The sequence below is a fragment of the Dichomitus squalens genome (genome assembly GCF_000275845.1).
Source record: "Dichomitus squalens LYAD-421 SS1 unplaced genomic scaffold DICSQscaffold_12, whole genome shotgun sequence".
Classification (NCBI taxonomy): Eukaryota; Fungi; Basidiomycota; class Agaricomycetes; order Polyporales; family Polyporaceae; genus Dichomitus; species Dichomitus squalens.
The window spans coordinates 39,380-58,335 of record NW_006766894.1 but is presented as its reverse complement, the minus strand read 5'-3'; the positions used below and the strand labels follow the sequence as shown (position 1 = coordinate 58,335).

The following is an 18,956-nucleotide window of genomic DNA, read 5'->3' as shown; positions in this document are numbered from 1 at the left end:
ACCAATCGCTCATCGACTACATCCGTTCCACCCATTCCCCTTCATCCCTAACGAACTCTGTATTCGCCACGTGGAGACCCTTATCGCAGCAGCATCCGTCCTTCGGTACCCTTGTCAATCTCCTCGCGGATAGGTACAGTCTCCCCGAGGAGTCGATCGACAGCGTGGACGTCGGCCTTTCTGCCAGCTCTACGCTCGATTTCATCCTCTTTGGCTTGCTCCATGTCGTCCGCGAAAGCCGTCGTGCGGCCCCATCTGGCGTTCAATATTTCGCGACGGATAGCGTGCGGGGGCGCGCTCATGGGGCTGCACGACATATGGAGCTGTACCAGGCTGCTTTGTTGGACTTCCTGCGGCCCATGTGGGAGTACGAATGCCGTGCACGGCGTGAGATGAAGTCATCTCCTATGCCTTGGAGTAGGGCCTCAGAAGACGACAAGCCGCGACTCGAGCAGGCTTCAGGTGCGTCCCCCTGTCGCGTTCTTTGCGGGTGGTCTAGGTTTACGTACGCATGTCTCCTGGTGTCGTCAGAGCTCGCCAAGGTTCCCTTGTCTTCCGAAATCAAGTCAATGGGCGAAAATCATCCCAAGCTTCAGACCTGGAGAACGCAGTACGGTAATCCTCTGGACATCCCTTGGCTTGGCAGCACCCACGACGATTATCCCTTCGCTTCCACGTTGTCCAGCTATGTGAAGCTGCGTCGCACGAGTACGACTCCTACTCTTCGCGACGACGCGGCCCTATGGCTTGGAGCAATGACGTTCGGCCTCACCGAGATCGTGACCCGCATCAAGGTGTCCGAAACCGATATCCTTTCGCCGGGGACGGGTGGAGGCACGCGAGTGGTTTCCGGTGCCCGCCTTTCCAGCTTCCTCTTCAAGTGGCACCACTATATGCAAGATTTCATGCACCGAGGAGCATTCGACCCGGAAGCTCATCATCGACGAGGCTGCGAGCTCGTGCCGGTCCTGAACCAAGTGCTCGCTGCCCTCGATGAGGAAGGACTCCAGGGTACCAGCCTCATGCTTCGCGCCGGCTTCTCTCTCGACGCCCAAGTCGACATCCTTGGCGCTCTGGCGCTTGCCATCGGGATGCTGTTCAACTGCGCCCTGTCCATCTGGCGCGACGTACCAGAAATGCAGAACATCTCGAAGCAGCTTCACGACACGACGCGCTACTTCCACCAGCACCCTAAAGAGATGTGTAGGCGCGTCATGCTGTCTGCGGGCTGGTGTCCGTACTCCGTTTCGAAGCGCTTCCTCGCGAGCATCAATGAGCTCGCGCTGCTCTCCCACATCGTCCGGGGGAAACCATTCGTTCGCAAAGCTGAGGACGAGCACAGCAAGTGCACAGAAGCCGGGTGCGCGTTGTACACAATCGACCTCACGACCTACTCTGTCCGCCACGTCGACCCGACATGCCATTGCGCGAACGCCGCGCCTCCCCTCCAAGACATCGCGAAACTCCTCTCCTCTTCCAACGGCGGCCCGAATGTGGTACCTGTCGTTCATTGGGACGGGATGCAGCTGCGCGTGCGCCCCGCTGCCGACGGACAGTACGTCGCGATTTCTCACGTCTGGGCCGACGGCCTCGGGAGCACCACCGAGGTCGGTCTGCCCGCCTGTCAAATCGCCCGCCTGGCCGAGCTCGTGAAGCAGATCGTCCCGGGGACAGGCGATTTCTGGATGGACTCGCTCTGCGTGCCCCGCGAGGCCGCGCTGCGTACGCGCGCGCTCAAGCTGCTTCCGAAGACGTATAGAGAAGCTGCGAAGGTGCTCGTCCTCGATGAGTGCGTCCGCGCGCGGTGCGCAAAGAACAAGCCGTGGGAGGAGAACTTGTTTCGGATCGTCATGTCGGGGTGGGCGAGGCGTGTCTGGACGGCGCAGGAGGCCGTCTTGGCGAAAAGGCTTTCTTTCGAGTATGCCGACGGATTGGCCGATGTGACTGATCAACTACGGGGCATCAACGGAAAGGACTCGTCCGTACCTCGCCCGTCCGGCTCAGGCAAGGTGGCCCTCGACACCGGCGACGGTCATATCCCCAATGGCCTCGAGGCTCATGCGTTCAACCCTGCCTCCCTCTACCGCTCATGCTTTCCCGTCATCACGCTCCGCTCTGCTCATAAGGACAGCCTTGATGGATGGTGCACGATCGACGAGGTCACCGACCTCCTCCGCTTGCGGACCGTGACGAAACGTGAAGACGAGATTATATCGCTTTCCGGCCTACTTCCCATTGACGTGGACGCACTCCTTTCCCTCAATGGTCCGGATGCCGCAGAACAGCGGATGAGAGCGACCCTGCAGAAGCTCCGCGACCTCCCACGGCGCCTGCCGATGCTCCACACATCGCGGCTCAACCTTCCTGAGTTCCGATGGGCCCCGCTCAGCTTCACGGGCGCGCATGAGCCCGTTGGAGGCACAAACGACACAGCAGTATGCACGAGCGAAGGTCTCTCTGCGGATTACTCCTTTGCCCGATTCGAATCCTCCGTGGCGATACCTCCCTTCTGCGCCCAGGGCCTACAAGAGGGCTTCAAAATCGCGATCATCCAGCAGGGCTCAGCGTGCATCTACGAGGCGATCTTCAGCATGCCCGCGGACCATTACCGTTCAGGGGTATCTGGTCTCCCTCTGTCCGTGGACGGCCTCATCTTCATTCATGACAAGTTGCCGAGAGACTCGAGGATCATCGCGTGCGCTGCAGTAGCGCTTCGTACCGGAAGTGCCCAAGGGGAAGGGGTTGGGAACAGTGCAGTGAAATGCGACTACGTCGCGTCCGTGGAGTTCTGGTGTTCGAGCGATGCCGGCGGAGCGGTAGAGCCTAGGGCACATGCGATAGCCATGACGCCGGACGTCTATGGGCTCTTCACCATAGGCGGCTTGAGCAACACGAAGGTGCTTCTAAGATGAAGACGAAATCCCCCAATGGGGTGCACGCCTGTAGACTATTGTACTTCTGTATATACCAATCCATCTTACACAGACGTCGGTTACAGCATAGTATGGGTTAGACAGATGGTGGTACGTAAAAAAGAAAGCAACGTAAACGTAAAAACCGCCCCTCCGTATTCCTTTGTGGCTGGAGAACCCGACTTTCTCGGCTTGGGGGAGGCTGGGCTGTTGCTTGGTCCGATAGGCCCGCCTGTTGAGCCCGAACTGGGAAATGTCGTGTTTGGAGTGGCTTGCAAGGCAAGCTGAGGCAATCAAATCAGCAACTCGAGGCAAGGACATCATATTGTGAAATGCACCTGAGCGAGATGGGGCCCGACTACCGAACGCGCGAAGTTCGCCGACGACGCCTCCTGTTTGCCAGTGTTGACGTCGTACCACATTGCCGACGATTATAGCAACTCTCAGCGGTGGCGGCAAGACGGTTAGAAAACTGTAATCTATGTGTCTCTCGCCCTCTGACGCAGTAGCATTATTAACCTCTTGCGTTCTCCGGAGCGGGTGGCCTGCGGTCGACACATTAAGGTCAGTGCCGACTGGTGTAATGCTGTAGTCGTCAAGCTAAAGAGCACAATTACTGGTTTGTGGCAGACGGGAGAGCATACGATCACTCACGAGGGTCCGATGTGTTGATCCTTCCCACCAATTCTTCGAACTGGGGCACGTATTTCCAGTCCATGAGCGCATACTCCGGGCGTTCGCCCCATATGTCCAGACTGATGGTAGCCAACCGGCAGCCGTTCGTAGCACGGACCCGGAGGCACAGAAGGATCACGTCGAGCGTTTCCCCGTAGAATGGTCCAATCACTTCGACCGATTTGAGGTGAGGATATGGAACGATTGAGCCAGCCGCGGGAGGTGCATCCATGAGGCCCGACCACCGCCTCAGTCCCATCCATGCTCACGCTAAGCGTCTCCAACGGTGGATTCCGACTGAAAACCTGCGCCCAGAGGTCGTCCTCGACGCGCGCACAGTCTCCGATTATGCCCAGTGCAGCGAGGTGGATGAATGAGTCGTGCCAGTGCCCGATTCGCCGTGAGGACTGGACGAGGAGAGTTACGGGCCATTGCAAGCTTTCACGAGGCCCTACTGAACCGCAGAGAGAGTAATCCCCTTCGTGGACATGGACAGACACATCTCTCACCATCGAAAAACGAGGTAGGACCGTCCATGGGTCCAGAAGCAACATGGCCGCAACTGGAGTTTCCGCGATGTTATCGTCCTCGGTCACATCTCCGAGAGCGCTGTGGAACCATGTGGATGCGGGAGACGAGAGCCGGAGGTAGGATAGGAAACGAGACGTGTACACGGAAAGGTGGTCGATCAGTTCCAGTGACTTGAGGTGCTGAAGAGGTAGCGGCTCCCAGCTTATGCAGAATGATGTACCCAGTCTCCGAGAATGCGCTGCAGGATCGCGATCAGTTCGAGAGTCTCAAGGTGTGGGCTTGCTGCCAGAGCGTCCAGAGAATGCTCACAGGAGAAGCGACAGACACAGTATCTGAGAGAAAGCTTGCGGAGACGAGCATATAGCTGGATGTCGTCGGGGCCAAAGACCAGCGAGTCCGTGAGTGACTGTGAGCTGCTGGATGTCTCGGCTGTCGACGCATTCTCCAGAGAACAGGGAACTCAAGAGTCTCCAGGGCAGGCATAGTGATGTCGTGTTGAAGAAGAGCCATGGCATCGGACTTCAAAGAGAGTTGAACAAGTACAAATTGCAGTGACCGAAGTCGACCAAGATGAAGTTTGAGCAGCTCGATGTTCCTTTGTAACGGCGGTCTATTTGGAAACGATACGTCGATCGTAGCGAGAGCAGACAGATCTAGAGCGCGCTCAGCGCACCTGGGCCATCGCATATGGATCAGTGGTGCATATCTCGCGGCACCAGCGAGTTGTGTTTGCGCTTGTTGGGACGCAGTGTTCACTTGCAACTTGAAAGAGTCCTCAGGCCTCAACGCCGCTGCCACCACCATGACGAACGTATTCACTCTATACTACCCAGCCCCAGACCGGTCCAAAAGAGTTTACTCCATTGCGTATTGCAAGGATCCTCTCACTGTCCTCATCCAAGATTTGATCCGGAACACTAATACCAAAATCCCCGTCAGCCCCTCCGAGTCCTTCTGTCTCCTCAAGGTATGTGTACGACAGCTGTGAATGGCACTCCTCTTACATCTATAACAGCCACAAGGTCTCCCTCTTAAGCCCTCTCCAACCCTATATGAGCGCGCCCGGGGGTGGCTCAATGAGAATTACGCCGCCCTCGACGATGAAGATCAACAGGCGGACCGCATCTCCCTGTTGACACGGAATTCCCGGATGCTCCCTCGAGGCGGCACATTGATATACTCATCGTAACCTCTCATGGTGCGCAATTCCCCCTATATACCGTGGAACTCATGATACACTGACGTGGCCACTAGTTCTTGAAGATCTCGATACTGTTGGCGAATTGCGTTTCACACCAGGCCGTGTCCTACATAGTGCGTTACTAACCTGCCCTTTCCCGCGTGCAACATGATCTAATCCCCGCATGTCTACCAGCTTCTCGTCTCAGGGTCCAGGGGCTCATGGCGCAAGCTCCATCGCCTTCGGAGGCTGTCATTGATGCTTCAGGGCTTCGGCGGATTTTTTGCGGCAATGCCGCTTTTGTCCATGGTGGACGCCCGGCATACAACTATGGACCGCCTCCTGTCCTCTTCCACTCCGCTTTAGCCAAGCTAGACTATCACCTGAGCCATCTAGACGAGAAATGGGACGAGCTGACTATCGATGCTGACTTTCTCTACGACGTGCATCGGTTCATTGACAAGAGTCTGGCTATCTACGACTCTGAGGACATCCGGTTGCAGGAGCTCAAAGACATCATCGACAGCCTAGCGGGCCCGGGTGGAGAGCCACAAGTCATTTTGTTCGAAGGAGCCAAACCCGACATCATGTGGTATCACCCGTGCCTGTCAATGATCCAGGAGAACAATAACGAATTCGGAATTGGTGGTGATGCTTTCGTAGAAGCGGTGGTATCATATGCAAGGGTTGTTGGGAGCAATGCGGTATGTTCGGCGTGATCCAACGGCTTTGCCGTTCTTAGGTCTTGTTAACCTGTTTGTAAGTTTACTCGTAGGCGGCAGACACTGACTAACCATCCTGCGGTCGTCATCGGACTGATGGGCCACTTCATCGAATTTGGGAGCGTCGTGTCCATTGGCGGTGACGTCTACCATGGACGATCATACTCCCAGAAGTTGTACCTGAGTTTCCATGGGCACAAGGACGTATTGCGGTTGGCAAAGGCTTTCAGAGCTGTTCAACTCGCCACCAAGTCAATTCGGGACTTTCATACCTCACTAGCGACCCATCGGCCCCTTGGGGTCAGCATTGAGCATCTATTCCCGTCCCCTACCCCCCTCGATGGTACACCGCTCCCGGTGCTGGCGTTCAAATGTCGTTTGTCTCGGACAGGCCGCCGCTACATCCATCCTCGCAACGAGGACGAAGTACGATCGGCGATGTACATTGCCACATTGCAAGTCCCGGCGGCGTCGGGAGCTGTAGAGTCGTCGTCCGTGGGCACCAGTGTCGAGGTCGCCGTCAAGTTCACCGCGCGGTACGGTGTCGCGGCCCACGAACTCCTCGCGAAGCAAGGTCTCGCTCCCATTCTGTACGCGTGCCGACCCGTGCTCGGAGACCTCTACATGGTCGTGATGGAGTTCGTCTCCGGAAAGACAGCTTGGAACATGATCGAGTTGTGCGAGCAGATCCCTCATCCTGTCTGGGCCGACGTTCAGAAGGCCATCGGGGCCCTGCATGAGAAGGACTTGGTATTCGGCGATTTGCGGCTGCCGAATATCATGTGTGTCCCGACAGAGTCTGGAGGAATGCGCGCAAAACTTGTCGACTTCGACTGGGCTGGGATACATGGCAAAGACAGGTACCCGACAACAATGAACGCGCAATTGAAGGACTGGGCCCCTGGGATGGATCGGTATGAGATCATGCTGAAGGATCACGACCGGCAGATGTTGGAGAAGCTTCCGTTCTCGTCCGCATAGAGAGTATCGGCAACGGTCCTGACTCCCCACTCTTCGCTTTGGCAAGGAGGTAGACATAGATCCCAACTGGTCAGTATCAAGCTCCACATGCAGCGCCTGCGGATTCGTATTTATGTGGAACCAGATCGCGAGATGAGGACCGCTACGAGAATAGCAGTCAATGCTACGTATATTCCATCCCCAAACTACAGCTTCGCTTTCGCAACAATAGACAGCTGTCCGCTCTTTAGCATGCTTCTTGCTTGTTCCCGGAGAACACGACGTAAGAGCTTTCCGCTGGGGTTCTTCGGGATCGCGTCGATGAATTCCACACCTGCGAGCCACTTGAAATGGGTCTTGTGGTCAGAGACATACTACAAATGGACCCCGGTTAGCGTGCTGTGGTGCCTAAACGTTTCACCGTTACGCCATATACCTTCATGAGGCCTTCTTTGACTTTCGTCGGCTCTTGTAGATCACCCTTGACACGCGCTTGGATGTCCGGGCGTAGCACGATGAATGCGAAAGGTAACTCTCCGCTGTAGTCGTCTGGGATGGCGACAACGCAAACATCCGAAACGTCCGGATGGTCGAACAGAAGGCCCTCGAGCTCAGATGGCGCAACTTGGAACGCGCGCACTTTGATGAGCTCCTTGATTCGGTCAACAACGAAGACCTCCCCGCGTTCGTCAATCTTCACTTCGTCACCGGTCCGAAGCCAGCTTGCGAGCCACATGAGATAATCAGACAGATTGTTAGCCAGAAACACAGCAAACCGTACCCGTCTACGAATGTCTCTGCCGTTCTGTGTGATCATTCTTCAGTGAACCGATGTCACAGTCGCGATGAGCATGATGGCTTACGCAGTCGGATTATTGTAATAACCTAGAGCCATAGCAGGACTCCTCAATAGCAGTTCACCAAGCTCACCAAACTGTGCTAGCGAGCCGTCCGCTTTTACGACACGCGCTGATATGCCTGGGAGGAGGAAGCCGGCGGATCCCGGAGTGCCGGTGCGCTTGTCGAGTTGTGGCATCGTGATCATAGTCGCCGTCTCCGTCATACCTATCATCCAAGTAAAAGTGAAGATGCAGGGCATCAGTAGCTGGAGTTGATGATCGACGACACGCACCATATGCTTGTCCAATGAGAGCATTCGGGTCCGGCATCGTTCTCGAAAGTTGTTCGGTAAGCTCAGGGCTGACGGGGGCAGCGCCGCAGCCGACAAAGCGAATGGAGCTCAGATCGTAGCCCTTCACGATAGGGCTCTGCTCGCAAGCTTCTTGTAAAACGGCACTAGCAGCAACCATAGCACGATCTTACCTTGCAGATCAGGATGGCTTGAGGTGGGACAAGACTATGGGGATGAGACGTAGCTAGCGTGAAGATGAGCTCCTCCCGGGAAGTATTGCGGTCTCACTATAGATGCGTCACTCGATGTTGCTGAATGCTCAGCAACATACGCTCGAGCGAGAACTTCGGCGATACGATCACAGTGGCCTGAATGATAGGTGAGAGAGGTGCCAGTATCCCAACGGGTAAAAGGCATACCCCAAGGAACATCCCGGTGAAGGTGATCATGATCAAGCCGTACGCATCTAGTTCGGGAGAACGCGATCATTGAATAGCTGGCAAACGCAAGGCACCGCGGCACGCTCACGAAACATGGGTAGCGCTTCGGCGCAGTGATTGTCAGCGGGCTTCCGAGACAGTCCTTGCGATACTAGCGTACCTCCTAACACCACGTCTCCGGCACGGTATCGCTTTTGCTCTAGAGGCACACTCTCGTCATTAGGTTTTACGTACTGGGTCACTTGCAACATATTGGCGATGAGCGCATAGTGCGAGATCATCACCGCCTATATAATGCTCAGTTGTGAGTGCAAACCTGGGAGCGATAGGGTGGTCATACCTTCGGTTTCCCTGTGGTCCCACTTGAAAACAGCAGTAAGGCGAGCTTAGTCCGCGCCTCTCCCGGCTCCAGCTGGCGCTCGCGGTACGCTTGTCGCTCTCGCAGGCCGAACTTCACGAGGTCGTGTACATTCACACACGAAGAGGACGGAAGTGGTTCGAGAAGCACGATGCGATCCTGGGGAAGGCCGGCTGCCCGTGCCGCATCAAGCGCAGCGTTGAGCGCCAAGGGATGGACGAACAACAAACGAGTCTTGGTCAACTGAAGCTGGTACCCCAATTCCTCCGATGTGTACATCGGATTAGCCGTCCTAAATGATCGGATTAGTTATGTGGTGCAAGAAATGAGATTCCCGTACGTGACGACGCCATCCAAGCGGTGAATGGCCCTGAAGTACAGAAAGGTCATTGTAACTTTGTCTCTTCGCCCTCAGTAGTATGGGCATACCAGATGATGACCGGGTAGTCTACGAGCGATGATGAGCATGGTTCATGAGGTCAAAGGGCGCTAACCGCACCGACGTGATTTGGGCTGAATAGACAAGCTGCAAGGACGAGTCAACGCCACAACCTTGTTCCCGTAACCGGCTCACGTGCCTACGTCGTCTTGGCCTGTAGTAGTCATCGAATATGAATATAAGTAACAGAGGGGGGATAATGAGCAGCACCATACTAACCAATGTTCCAACGAATTTTCAAGGCGTTCGCCAGACCGTGGGTCCGCGCGCGAATCTGGGAAAACATCTCAACGGAAGAGCATAAAGGTACGAATTCTAGCCATATCAGACCCACCTCGTCTAAACCGATCTCTCTGCCGCTAGTCTCTTCGATAAACCATGCCTGAGGTTTCGTGCGCACGGGACGACTCGGGTGATGTACGTCCAGCAAGAACTGAGGGAGCGACAAGTCGTCCGGAATGAAAGGCAATGCCTCCTTGCCTACTATTTCCGCCATGGGGACCCACTCCTCGTCAGCGGTAATGGCGACAAACAGCACGGGGGTAGATACTGAAGAGTCTCTCGACAGTGGCAGAGGAAGTGATTGGAATTGGGCGGCGGAGCTTTATATATACAGGACTGGGCGCAGGGGCACTGCCGCCTTCTCGGCGTCTTACCACCTCATTCCAAACGCAAGCTCAGCTTCGAATTGATACACCTATCAGTCATGAGGCGCGGGCCACATACGCCTCAGGTGCGAACGGACAGACCCTTCAATCAGACAGCGGTCTTCGCAGACTTGCTCCCTCTCCCCGAGCGCGGATATGGCATCGGTAACTGGCCTGCCCAATTCCCATTAGATACTCGTTGGCCGGGGGGTACTCTGACAACCTCCCCGCCGTCGGAGCCGAAGCACAGCGCGAGGGTTCCGGTCGCCTCCATTTCAAACACTGAGAAAGCGGTAGAGTTTGATCGCGAGCTGTGAAGCGCTGACGGGCTGAACTCCTCGGAGTTTAGCCGATGCGTATGCCTGCTCGACTTCGTGCTAGACAACGAGCTGAAACTTCAGACGGTGTGTGTTGGGCAATCGTGGTGTGATGAAGCGCAGGTTCAGACAAGTTCCTCTGCCCATCGCAAGACATCTTCGTGAGACATCTGGCTCGGGTCGGGCGGCGGCACGGGCTATGCGGCATGCTTGGAATCAGCGAGAAAGGACAAGTTCGATGACAATGAGCTTACCGAGGATGTCGCGCCCTGGCTAGGATTTGCACTCGCAGCGGAGCTCAAGCTTTGTGCAGACTGCCGCAGCTCAGCGAGCTGTGCTTCTAGTGAGTCGCATTTGCTGTCATACAGCGCACGACTAGGATCAGCTCACTTCTGCAGTAGCATAGAGGATGACACATACGAATGGATCGTCTTCGTCTCCTCCCTCCTAACCTCCAGCTGCCTTCGCATCATCAGCTCCAGATTTCCCCGTGCTTGCACTGGCCGAAGGTCGTTGGCGGCTGCCATCACGTTCTGCGCAAGGACGTTGATCCATTCCAGGTGCTGCTTCCACTCGGGCTCCCCTTCGGAAGAGCTCGTAGGTGGGGGAGCAAGGAGGGAAGTCAGGAGTTTCGAGTAGGTCACCAGCAGGGAGCGCAGGATGCTGCGGAGTGCCGGGCGGCGGTCTGTGCAGATGCGATGGTTTATACAGCATTGCGCGTCGAGGGGACCAGATAGAGAACATACCGACGCCGGGATCCTGGGGGTACAACTGGTGTCCGCCCAGTTCAGCTAGCGAAGGGATAGTCTCCTTGATCTAACGACGCGTGTCGCCTCAGCACACTAGGGCGAGCCCGCGATGCGACTGGCACTCACAAACCAAGTATCCCCGAAGACCGTGTAGTGTCCCTCCTCCAGTATCCAGTCTACGCGCGGCTTCTCCAGCGTCGCCAGGGGCCATTCAGGCACGTCCGTCTGGTCCGAGAGGACATCATATTGGTTGAGCGTGCTGATATCCACGCCCTCGCTGGCGCGCTCTTTCAAAAGCTCGAGGAGCTTGAGGTTGTGGTTCGTGTAGCGCGTGTAGTGGGAAGGTGGCGAGGGAAACGGGTTCCGAAGTTCGGTCTCCTCGTCGTCCATTAGTGGTAAGAAAACACCTCAGCGTGTGAAGCGACGTCGGGTTGGGCCTAAGAGAGGCTGAGGGAGGACAGATGGCCGTGGAGACCAGAGCTTCATGAGAGTCCGGTTGCGGGAAGATGCTGTAGACGCGCGACGCGACTCGCGAGCGCGTCTTGTCTCTCGACCGCCACCGTCCTCGACACTTTCGAGTGTTTCTATCTGCCTTGACATCTCTCGTTGATCTACAAATATGGCAACTAGGAGAAGAGTCGGCTTCAGCACATCTACGTCTGAGGCGTCGCGCCGACAGCTCATGCAACCTGTTCCATGCTGGGAGAAAGTATGGGGTCCTCCGGACGGCGCGCCCCCAGGCACGACTCTCCGCGTGTACAAGTGGGTGAAGACGGACAAGAAACAGGTGCGCACGCTCTCATTCTGATGTGTCCGTTCTACCACGCACTAACGAACACGGGCCACTGCAGCAATTCAGCGACGACGAAGGCGAGGCAGACCAGCCGCTCGCGCCCATCCAGCCCGAAGAGCTCGTCGAGGTCGTCGAGGGCGACGACGACATGGACCAGGACGACGCGGCGAACTCGAACGTGCCCGAGACCACGTCCGGCCTCGTGTCGCGCGACGTCTCTGAGCCGGCCCCGGTCCGACCCAAGGACGGGTCCGGGGACACGAGCGCGCCCCAGTCCAAACCCGCCTCGCCCAAGCCCCATCCCCTGTCGATATCCTTCCAACCCCCCACACCGACGCCCGCCCCCGAAGACGTCGACGACGGGCTGCAGGACGCGCTCCTGCCCCCAGAGACCGGCGGGGACGAGGACGGAGCCCTGGACGAGGGCGGGTTGGACGTAGGACCGCTGGATGGAGGTGTAGACGTGGACGTGGGCGCTATAGGCGGGGACGAGGGTATGAGTCTGGATATGGGTGGTATCGGACCGGACGGAGAGCAGTTTGAGGGTGCGGATGACTTGTCGCAGCTGCAGTCCACGGATGCGTTGCTAGGAGGACCTCTCATGGATGAGAATATGGAGGATCCTTTCGCAGTTCCGCCGTCATAGTCGCATGCCTTTGGGATATGGAAGGGTCTGGATGCGGGCGTACAATGTACCAGTACGTGTTGACCGTTCGTTGTCCTTCTGTGCTATGCATGTTGTTTTGGCTATTCGGTATATTGCTGCCTCTCAGGCACCATTTCTGAGTGGCTTGATACGATGCCCGGTGGATGTGCACTCATATTTGCAAGCAATGCTCCTCCATGCAAAATCTCCGCACAATATGAATTACAGACAACAAGCATACATACAGCATCACGCCGCAGCCGGCTTGGGAGTGATCATGATCAAGGGTAGGTAAGATGCAAGCAGCGCACCGATACCGAGCCTGGCAGACCCTACTTGTCAGCGGGGCGAAGCTGGAGGGAGGACGGAGAGGGCGTACATTATGACACTGAGGCCGGTCTGCGCACCCTCCTTCACGCGCAACGGATGAGAGTTGGTGACACTGTTGATAGAGAGCAGAAGGGAGGGCCACGCAAGGTACCTGGGTGCGTGAACAAGAGGACGAAGACGAGAGCGGATGAGACGTTTGGTCCGGCCGGACGAGGCTAAATGCACGTACCGGTTCCGGGTCACCATGATCAATCCCGACACGAACATCACTGCGGCACATAGCACGTTCAGTATAGACACAGATGGAGCGCATACGAGTGGGTTGAGGGCGTACTCGAGGAACCGAGAGGGTCTGTATACAAACACACATAGTCAGCTGTATGAACTCAGAAGGAGACACGGCGTGCTGGCACCCACCCATGGACTCGACCTGCCAGGTATCTGGCAAAGTCAGCTTCACCTCCGCGGAAGGATCGCGAGGGTCGTCTCCGGGTGCGACAGCGACGGACGTGGCCATGGTAAGTCGTGCAATACTCAGTACTGCTTCGAGTCCCCACGCATGTCCAGTTGGTCGAGGGCCTCTTCTCGGCACGAGCCGACCAGGACGGATCTGAGATAAGGAATATCGTTAACACCTGGAAATGATTCAGGAAGGAACGAATACGCGGGCTAGGAACGGTTCGCTAAACTGGTATCTTATGAAGGCTTTCAAATTATGGTCTTTCATTTCCGTTCCCAAGATGGATGGTATCGGAGGGATCGCAACCTAGTGCAGGATGTTCGAGTCGGAGACGGGAGTCAGCACTGGCGGAGTTTCGAATGTACAAGCAAACGTCGGCTTGCAGTTCAACGCGCATCTTTCCTACATGGATCTTACCCCAGTGCTCGTGGAGATACTCCGTGCCTTGTCCTGCATTTTTGCATGTCGGTGAGGGCATATACAATCGAACTAGTATTACTACCCTTTCATATCTATGATGCCAACTGGATACTTCACTTAGTTGGACGCAGAATAACCTAACTATGCACCTGATACCTTCCGATTTGCCCACTTGACATGGCTCAAGTGTATATGACGTAGAATAAGGGGGATGCTTATGAGTATTGCGGACTTCACACGGAGACTGGTGTGACTCTGATAGCATTTCTCATGTGGCTGACCACCCTGCGGACCATGTATACTCTATAGCTGTAGACTCTATAGCTATGGAGACTGTGAGGATGGGAGGCTCTATATACATTTCCGATGTATTTAAGTATTCATCCTGTCGATGATCAAATTTGGGATGTTCTCAATTTGCAGCAAGTATACGTATACAAGGAGCTTGATGGGACGCAACCAATTCACAAACACTTCTCTGCCCGCCCCCGTCGATCTTGGTAAGGAAGTGTTACAATGGCAGCTTATCACTGACACTGTCTTCTTGCAGCCTTACCACAGATGGTGTAGCGTCCCTCGACACATGTGTCTGGGATCACTAATGTCGCAAAGGTGGAAAACCCACGAGGGAGAACGAGGTGTTGACAACGCGCCTAGTCACCCTCGAGGTTGTGCTACAAAATACTGCCTACATCGTCCTTCTTTCCCATCAAGTGTTGTCAATTTATTGCCCCTGTCGCTCTGAAGGATGTGCAAAAGAGTCGTGGACACGAAGGGACAGAACATTATTGGTGGTACGTTGATAGAACGCGTCGCACACGTGATCGTGATGGGAGCAGAAAGACAAACAAGAGCAAACTGGACAGATGGCACAAAACCAGTCAGGACTGGGCGCCACGTCGCGTCGCGTGCCCTCAGCCTCGCGATCAACAACCAGTTCCCCGCGCTCGCGTTTTTCCGCTGCCCACCACCCTTGCGCCAGCGCACTTCCTTCGCATCATATAGCCCAGCCCCTGAACTATCACGAAGCTATGTACAAGCTCATCCGTCGGATATCGAGCGGATTCTTCCCGCGCCCAGACAGGCCCTGGAGCGAGGACGGTGCGTTCTCCCTGCGTTCTCGATCGAGCTGCCACGCGTCTGACACGCGTTTATCTTTTGTCTTCGTTTTCGAACACGATCCACAATCGATCCGTCTTCTGGAATTTCGCAATTTTACCGGAAATGCGGGCCTCGCACAGCGACGTCGACGGCCCCGCAGATCGGCCGCAAACGGAGACTGAGCACGCCCGAGCCCGAGGAGGAGCGCGAGCAGACCCCTGTGTCGAAGAAGCACCGTGCCGAGTCGGAGGCGGACGTTACGCCTGCGCCGGCTACTCCGGAGGAGCAGCCACAGGAGAAGGAGAAGGAGACGGAGGAGGTGAAGGAGGTGACGAAGGGCGTGAAAGAAGTGGAGCTTGAGGAGAAGCCCGCGCAGCCTGAGACGTCGGCGGCCGAGGAGAAGGAGGTCTCGACGGACGGGAAAGAAACGGAGGTGGACGCAGAGCAGGCGGCGGCGGTTCCCCTGCCGGATTCCCCCCAGCTCAAGGCGGCGCAGAGCGAAGATGCGGATGCCGAGGGCGAGGACGACGCCGAGGGAGGAGAGCAGGCGGAGGAGACCCCGGCCACTGTGGAAGATGCGGCTGCTGACGAGGAGGTTCCTGGCCTATCGCTGGGCAGCTCGTCGCCGTCGAAGGCCGAGACGGCGGAGGGAGGGCCATGAAGGTCGGTGGCTGGATATCCTCGACACCATCCTGCGACGCCTCCGGCTACTCACTAGCCCTGCATACGACTCATTGCATACAGCCTCCTCGGCCGTGCGCATAACGTTCATGCTGCATCCAACTTTTCCTATCCTTATCCCCGTCAACGTAATGTTCTGTACCTCCTCCTTCCGCTGCTGTTGTTTGTACGATTCCCCTCGCTCGCTTGTTACCCACGCATATATCCACGTCTAGCACATATAACCAATCGCTTTCTTGCTTCCCACCCTTCACCCCATTTCCTGAGTCCTTTCCTGCAATGCGTATGTGCTGTAAGTCTCCTTTCTATGCCCCTTATTTTCTGGAATCAGTACTACTCGGAGCCACTATCAGACCGTGGGTAAGTGGTTGCATTCGCCTTCAATGGGTTGCGAATCACATTGTTGACATAACGGCCCAAGCAGATACCCGGCAATACCTGGTAAGCGACACTTTGCCTCAGAGAGTGAAAATCTCGAAGACTTGCAACTACCCATCCTTGCGAACGGAGGCAGGTAGAGCGTTTCTGCGTCGTGTCCGCGCAATCGTGCGCGCGCGGGAGCCATCAGTGATCTAATCCCCTCCCACGCACAGATACAGATACACCAGCTTCCTAAATACACGACGACAGGGACAACAGCATCTCTCCCTCCCGCCCTCACCAGGACCACAGTTCGCCCCCGATCTACATTGCTGCTAGCTCTCCTTGTACCGCGTGAGTCGTCTCGCAGGCTGGCCGAGTCCATGTTGACGTTCGTACAGTCAGATGGCCCCCCTGCTGCCTCCGGAATTTATGGACTACATCATCTCTTTCGTTCGGTCCCCCAGGGCGCTGTTTAGGTGCTCGTTGGTGTGCCACAGTTGGCTCAATGCGAGCAGGCACAAGTTGCTTCGAGCTGTCACACTCCGACTTCGCAGCAAGAGTTGCGAGCTTTCTCAACAGATCTTCCGCGATCATACTACGCGGTCATGGTTGAGATCGACTTCCTACCTTGAGCTCTCTGGACTCCCACGCCAAACTAGCGATCGGCCACGCAAGGAACCCTTCGGGCTCTGCGCCTTCGTTTCCCGATTCGCAGGGCAGCTCCCCAATCTGTCCGTCCTGGTGTTCTCTGACCTTGATTGGGAATGCCAACGTCCCATCTATGCCGCTTTGTCCACCTTCTCGTCAGTGGGGAAATTGCGTCTTGATTATGTGAACTTCCGTACTTTCGGCGACTTCTGCCGAATGCTAGTAGCGCTGCCTGCTCTTGAACATCTAGAATTGGACTACGTACGCGTGGGTTATCACGATAATCCCAATCTACCAATCAGCTGTTACACGAGTCGTCTACGGTTGCGCCATCTCGCGTTCGGTCAAGACGAAAATATATCGAGGCGGCTCCTCAACTTTTTGCTCGTGACACCCACGAAGAGTTCGCTCTGCGCACTTAGTGAACTCAACGTGTCTTGCGGCTTAACCGATGACTGGTACCAGGCGTTTTCCGCTGTGCTCACAAGCCTGCAGGTGTACTGACATGGTGAGCGTCTCATTTACTTCCATTCGTGTATCAGCACTGATTGAGTGGCATGCAAGATCGGTTTGTAGATATGGATCGCGAGGTAGTGTCACTCCTTCCCAACCTGACATTGCTCCGCGTAAAGGCGTGTGTCTTCACGATTATCTTCAGCAAACTCCGGCTCCCGTCCGCCCTGCGTCATCTCTACATCGATGGACTAGACGCCGTCAAGAAGTCCTGGGCAGAGAAGCATGAGTCCGGCAAAGGACTTTCGAGCCTCGAGCCAATCTGGAGGGTGGCAGCTGCAAAGCCCTCGACACGCTCAGTCTCTGCTTCTGCGTACCGGACCGCCCAGAAGATACAGACTGCGCCCAATCAGGTTATTGGTGGCTTCCACGCGTTCGAAGCATATTTCAGAAAACAATTGCACGCGGTGTCAATGTGCAAGTCGGAACGCTTTTGATACCAGCAACTCTTTCGGTACCAGAATCGCGTTCGGAACCAGCATACGTGTACGGGGACGTCTCTGGCGAATGTATGTGTCCTATCGGTTCCTCCTCTTGGGTGCTCGATTCTTACGGAAACGGACTCGTTCGTAGTAGGTGACCCGCCTGTGTTCAGACGGTTGTACTAGTCTCCTAGACGCTCCTGGGTTCAGCGGGCGCTGCCCTTCGGCTTACTTTCACGCCGCCCCCATCGCAAAGGTGTCCCCGGGAGCGACGTTGAACTGCACTACGCAACGACCCCTCGACTCGCGATTAAAGAAATGCCCTTTGTAGAGTCCCGTACTTTTGTCCGCCTTCGAGAATGTATCCAACTATCAGTCGACTGTATATCTGCGGCCGCCGCGGCCTTCTGCGTCAAGATTCATTACCCAGACTCCATCTGAGAGTCACAGGGGCACCGGGCGTCAATGTCTGCCTTCAGGTCTTCTGCGCGCGAAATACGCCATGAGCGGCCTGCCAGTGTGCGGGAGAGGTTGCGGGTGTTGCGCGGACGGATAGATAAAGATTTGCAGGTGCCGGCGAACTTTGCGTTTTGGTGCCACTGATAGACGGTTGTTCCGGCCGCCGCGACCGCCCACACCGCCCCACACGGCAGGAAGTCGGGCGTGTTCGACCGGCGAAAAGTCGATGAGGGGGCGCATGAGATTGACTCTTTGCATGAACGTCGCCTCGCCGAACGAAAGTCTTTGAAGATGGCAGGCGGGTGCCTGCTGCGTCCCCTTTGCATCAGATTCTCCCCAATCGAAAACAACAAAACACCTGAATCCCCGCCATGCCAGAATAGTTCCGACGCCGAAAGGCGATGGTGTCAGACTCAACGTTTGTGAACGACTGCGGATGAGAGCCCAGGAGGACGGACGCAGGTGGCCATGGCAGGTTAGACAGGATGACGGATCCGGACAGGCAACTGTGCTGCTAGACCCGCGGCGGAACAGGGAGCCCACGCTCAGCGTTGTCGAGATATCAATTTCAATCTTCAGACTGAGCGTGCTGTTTGAGTACCCGGCTGCAGTGTCTGGGGTCCTCACGCCACTGCGCGCAGCGCCGTGTTTGCATGCGCAGTAAGTTCGTTCTCATCCTCCAGTTCAACATCGGCGAATTGGCTCGAGTCTCGAGCTGTAGCACCTCTGTCGACTGCCACCTCTTTGACCATTGAATCAGGGCTTCCGTGTTCCTTTCAGGATATGAAGCTAGCTGCTCGGACTGCTGTGTTGTGACTGCTGTCAACGGAGCGTCGCCATCATGATCTTTCACATACAGGATTGCTCTACCTGTCTATACACCCTCCTCGGCGGCCCATGGTAGACACCAGGGGTAGGCCTTGCGCTGAAGATAAGGTGTGGCTATTTTTGCGAAGGCTTGTTTTGGAACGAGCGCAGATTACAAAGTAGTCAGCGCTGGTTTCTAGCAACGAATAGAGTACGTGCTCTTGAAGTCGTCCTCCCGTCAGGGTGCTGAT

General features: G+C 56.1%; 7 protein-coding genes across 7 annotated transcripts; 3 read left to right on the top strand and 4 right to left on the bottom strand.

The window, feature by feature from the left end:
* The first annotated feature begins 231 nt into the window (after positions 1–231).
* DICSQDRAFT_105343 (uncharacterized protein) lies at positions 232–2,938 on the top strand. The gene is made up of 4 exons (XM_007365330.1): positions 232–462; positions 532–1,858; positions 1,907–2,618; positions 2,670–2,938. The coding sequence occupies exons 1-4, from the start codon at positions 318–320 to the stop codon at positions 2,910–2,912; spliced, it is 2,427 nt and encodes an 808-aa protein (XP_007365392.1). The 5' UTR covers positions 232–317; the 3' UTR covers positions 2,913–2,938.
* A 320-nt stretch (positions 2,939–3,258) lies between these two features.
* Positions 3,259–4,145, bottom strand: DICSQDRAFT_154927 (uncharacterized protein). Its single transcript, XM_007365329.1, has 2 exons — positions 3,567–4,145; positions 3,259–3,512 (listed from the first exon to the last, which is right to left on the bottom strand). The coding sequence occupies exons 1-2, from the start codon at positions 4,139–4,141 to the stop codon at positions 3,392–3,394; spliced, it is 696 nt and encodes a 231-aa protein (XP_007365391.1). The 5' UTR covers positions 4,142–4,145; the 3' UTR covers positions 3,259–3,391.
* Positions 4,146–6,860: 2,715 nt separating this feature from the next.
* DICSQDRAFT_85737 (amp dependent CoA ligase) lies at positions 6,861–9,913 on the bottom strand. Its single transcript, XM_007365328.1, has 17 exons — positions 9,684–9,913; positions 9,569–9,623; positions 9,489–9,503; positions 9,410–9,436; positions 9,340–9,358; positions 9,251–9,280; positions 8,893–9,202; positions 8,713–8,839; positions 8,641–8,655; positions 8,532–8,578; positions 8,401–8,480; positions 8,304–8,337; positions 8,113–8,248; positions 7,844–8,045; positions 7,762–7,785; positions 7,417–7,702; positions 6,861–7,354 (listed from the first exon to the last, which is right to left on the bottom strand). Exons 1-17 carry the CDS (start codon positions 9,843–9,845, stop codon positions 7,187–7,189), a joined length of 1,737 nt encoding a protein of 578 aa, XP_007365390.1. The 5' UTR covers positions 9,846–9,913; the 3' UTR covers positions 6,861–7,186.
* Positions 9,914–9,920: 7 nt separating this feature from the next.
* On the bottom strand, positions 9,921–11,488 carry DICSQDRAFT_85733 (uncharacterized protein). Its single transcript, XM_007365327.1, has 5 exons — positions 11,189–11,488; positions 11,060–11,129; positions 10,734–10,998; positions 10,568–10,670; positions 9,921–10,510 (listed from the first exon to the last, which is right to left on the bottom strand). Exons 1-5 carry the CDS (start codon positions 11,450–11,452, stop codon positions 10,439–10,441), a joined length of 774 nt encoding a protein of 257 aa, XP_007365389.1. The 5' UTR covers positions 11,453–11,488; the 3' UTR covers positions 9,921–10,438.
* A 123-nt stretch (positions 11,489–11,611) lies between these two features.
* DICSQDRAFT_105333 (uncharacterized protein) lies at positions 11,612–12,610 on the top strand. The gene is made up of 2 exons (XM_007365326.1): positions 11,612–11,849; positions 11,914–12,610. Exons 1-2 carry the CDS (start codon positions 11,682–11,684, stop codon positions 12,499–12,501), a joined length of 756 nt encoding a protein of 251 aa, XP_007365388.1. The 5' UTR covers positions 11,612–11,681; the 3' UTR covers positions 12,502–12,610.
* A 103-nt stretch (positions 12,611–12,713) lies between these two features.
* On the bottom strand, positions 12,714–13,486 carry DICSQDRAFT_85729 (uncharacterized protein). Its single transcript, XM_007365325.1, has 5 exons — positions 13,249–13,486; positions 13,166–13,183; positions 13,061–13,100; positions 12,881–12,982; positions 12,714–12,823 (listed from the first exon to the last, which is right to left on the bottom strand). Exons 1-5 carry the CDS (start codon positions 13,346–13,348, stop codon positions 12,751–12,753), a joined length of 333 nt encoding a protein of 110 aa, XP_007365387.1. The 5' UTR covers positions 13,349–13,486; the 3' UTR covers positions 12,714–12,750.
* A 973-nt stretch (positions 13,487–14,459) lies between these two features.
* On the top strand, positions 14,460–15,740 carry DICSQDRAFT_161349 (uncharacterized protein; the record flags this gene model as incomplete). Its single annotated transcript, XM_007365324.1, has 3 exons — positions 14,460–14,505; positions 14,717–14,812; positions 14,953–15,740. 3 exons carry the CDS (start codon positions 14,460–14,462, stop codon positions 15,471–15,473), a joined length of 663 nt encoding a protein of 220 aa, XP_007365386.1. The 3' UTR covers positions 15,474–15,740.
* Between the last annotated feature and the right edge of the window lie 3,216 nt (positions 15,741–18,956).

Bases quoted from the DNA above. Each gene is read 5' to 3' on its own strand.
- DICSQDRAFT_105343 (XM_007365330.1), top strand. From the start codon at position 318: ATGGAGCTGTACCAGGCTGCTTTGTTGGACTTCCTGCGGCCCATGTGG. The intron at 1,859-1,906 runs GTGGGCGAGGCG...CTTGGCGAAAAG, and splicing joins TTTCGGATCGTCATGTCGGG to GCTTTCTTTCGAGTATGCCG. The intron at 2,619-2,669 runs GTATCTGGTCTC...ATTCATGACAAG, and splicing joins CGGACCATTACCGTTCAGGG to TTGCCGAGAGACTCGAGGAT.
- DICSQDRAFT_154927 (XM_007365329.1), bottom strand. From the start codon at position 4,141: ATGTTGCTTCTGGACCCATGGACGGTCCTACCTCGTTTTTCGATGGTG. The intron at 3,513-3,566 runs GTGAGTGATCGT...TGTGCTCTTTAG, and splicing joins GATCAACACATCGGACCCTC to CTTGACGACTACAGCATTAC.
- DICSQDRAFT_85737 (XM_007365328.1), bottom strand. From the start codon at position 9,845: ATGGCGGAAATAGTAGGCAAGGAGGCATTGCCTTTCATTCCGGACGAC. The intron at 9,624-9,683 runs GTGGGTCTGATA...ATGTTTTCCCAG, and splicing joins GAGAGATCGGTTTAGACGAG to ATTCGCGCGCGGACCCACGG. The intron at 8,840-8,892 runs GTATGACCACCC...AGCATTATATAG, and splicing joins GGACCACAGGGAAACCGAAG to GCGGTGATGATCTCGCACTA.
- DICSQDRAFT_85733 (XM_007365327.1), bottom strand. From the start codon at position 11,452: ATGGACGACGAGGAGACCGAACTTCGGAACCCGTTTCCCTCGCCACCT. The intron at 11,130-11,188 runs GTGAGTGCCAGT...ACGCGTCGTTAG, and splicing joins TCTTCGGGGATACTTGGTTT to ATCAAGGAGACTATCCCTTC. The intron at 10,671-10,733 runs GTATGTGTCATC...GCTGTATGACAG, and splicing joins GAGACGAAGACGATCCATTC to CAAATGCGACTCACTAGAAG.
- DICSQDRAFT_105333 (XM_007365326.1), top strand. From the start codon at position 11,682: ATGGCAACTAGGAGAAGAGTCGGCTTCAGCACATCTACGTCTGAGGCG. The intron at 11,850-11,913 runs GTGCGCACGCTC...GGGCCACTGCAG, and splicing joins TGAAGACGGACAAGAAACAG to CAATTCAGCGACGACGAAGG.
- DICSQDRAFT_85729 (XM_007365325.1), bottom strand. From the start codon at position 13,348: ATGGCCACGTCCGTCGCTGTCGCACCCGGAGACGACCCTCGCGATCCT. The intron at 12,983-13,060 runs GTACGTGCATTT...TCACGCACCCAG, and splicing joins ATCATGGTGACCCGGAACCG to GTACCTTGCGTGGCCCTCCC. The intron at 12,824-12,880 runs GTACGCCCTCTC...AGGGTCTGCCAG, and splicing joins ACCGGCCTCAGTGTCATAAT to GCTCGGTATCGGTGCGCTGC.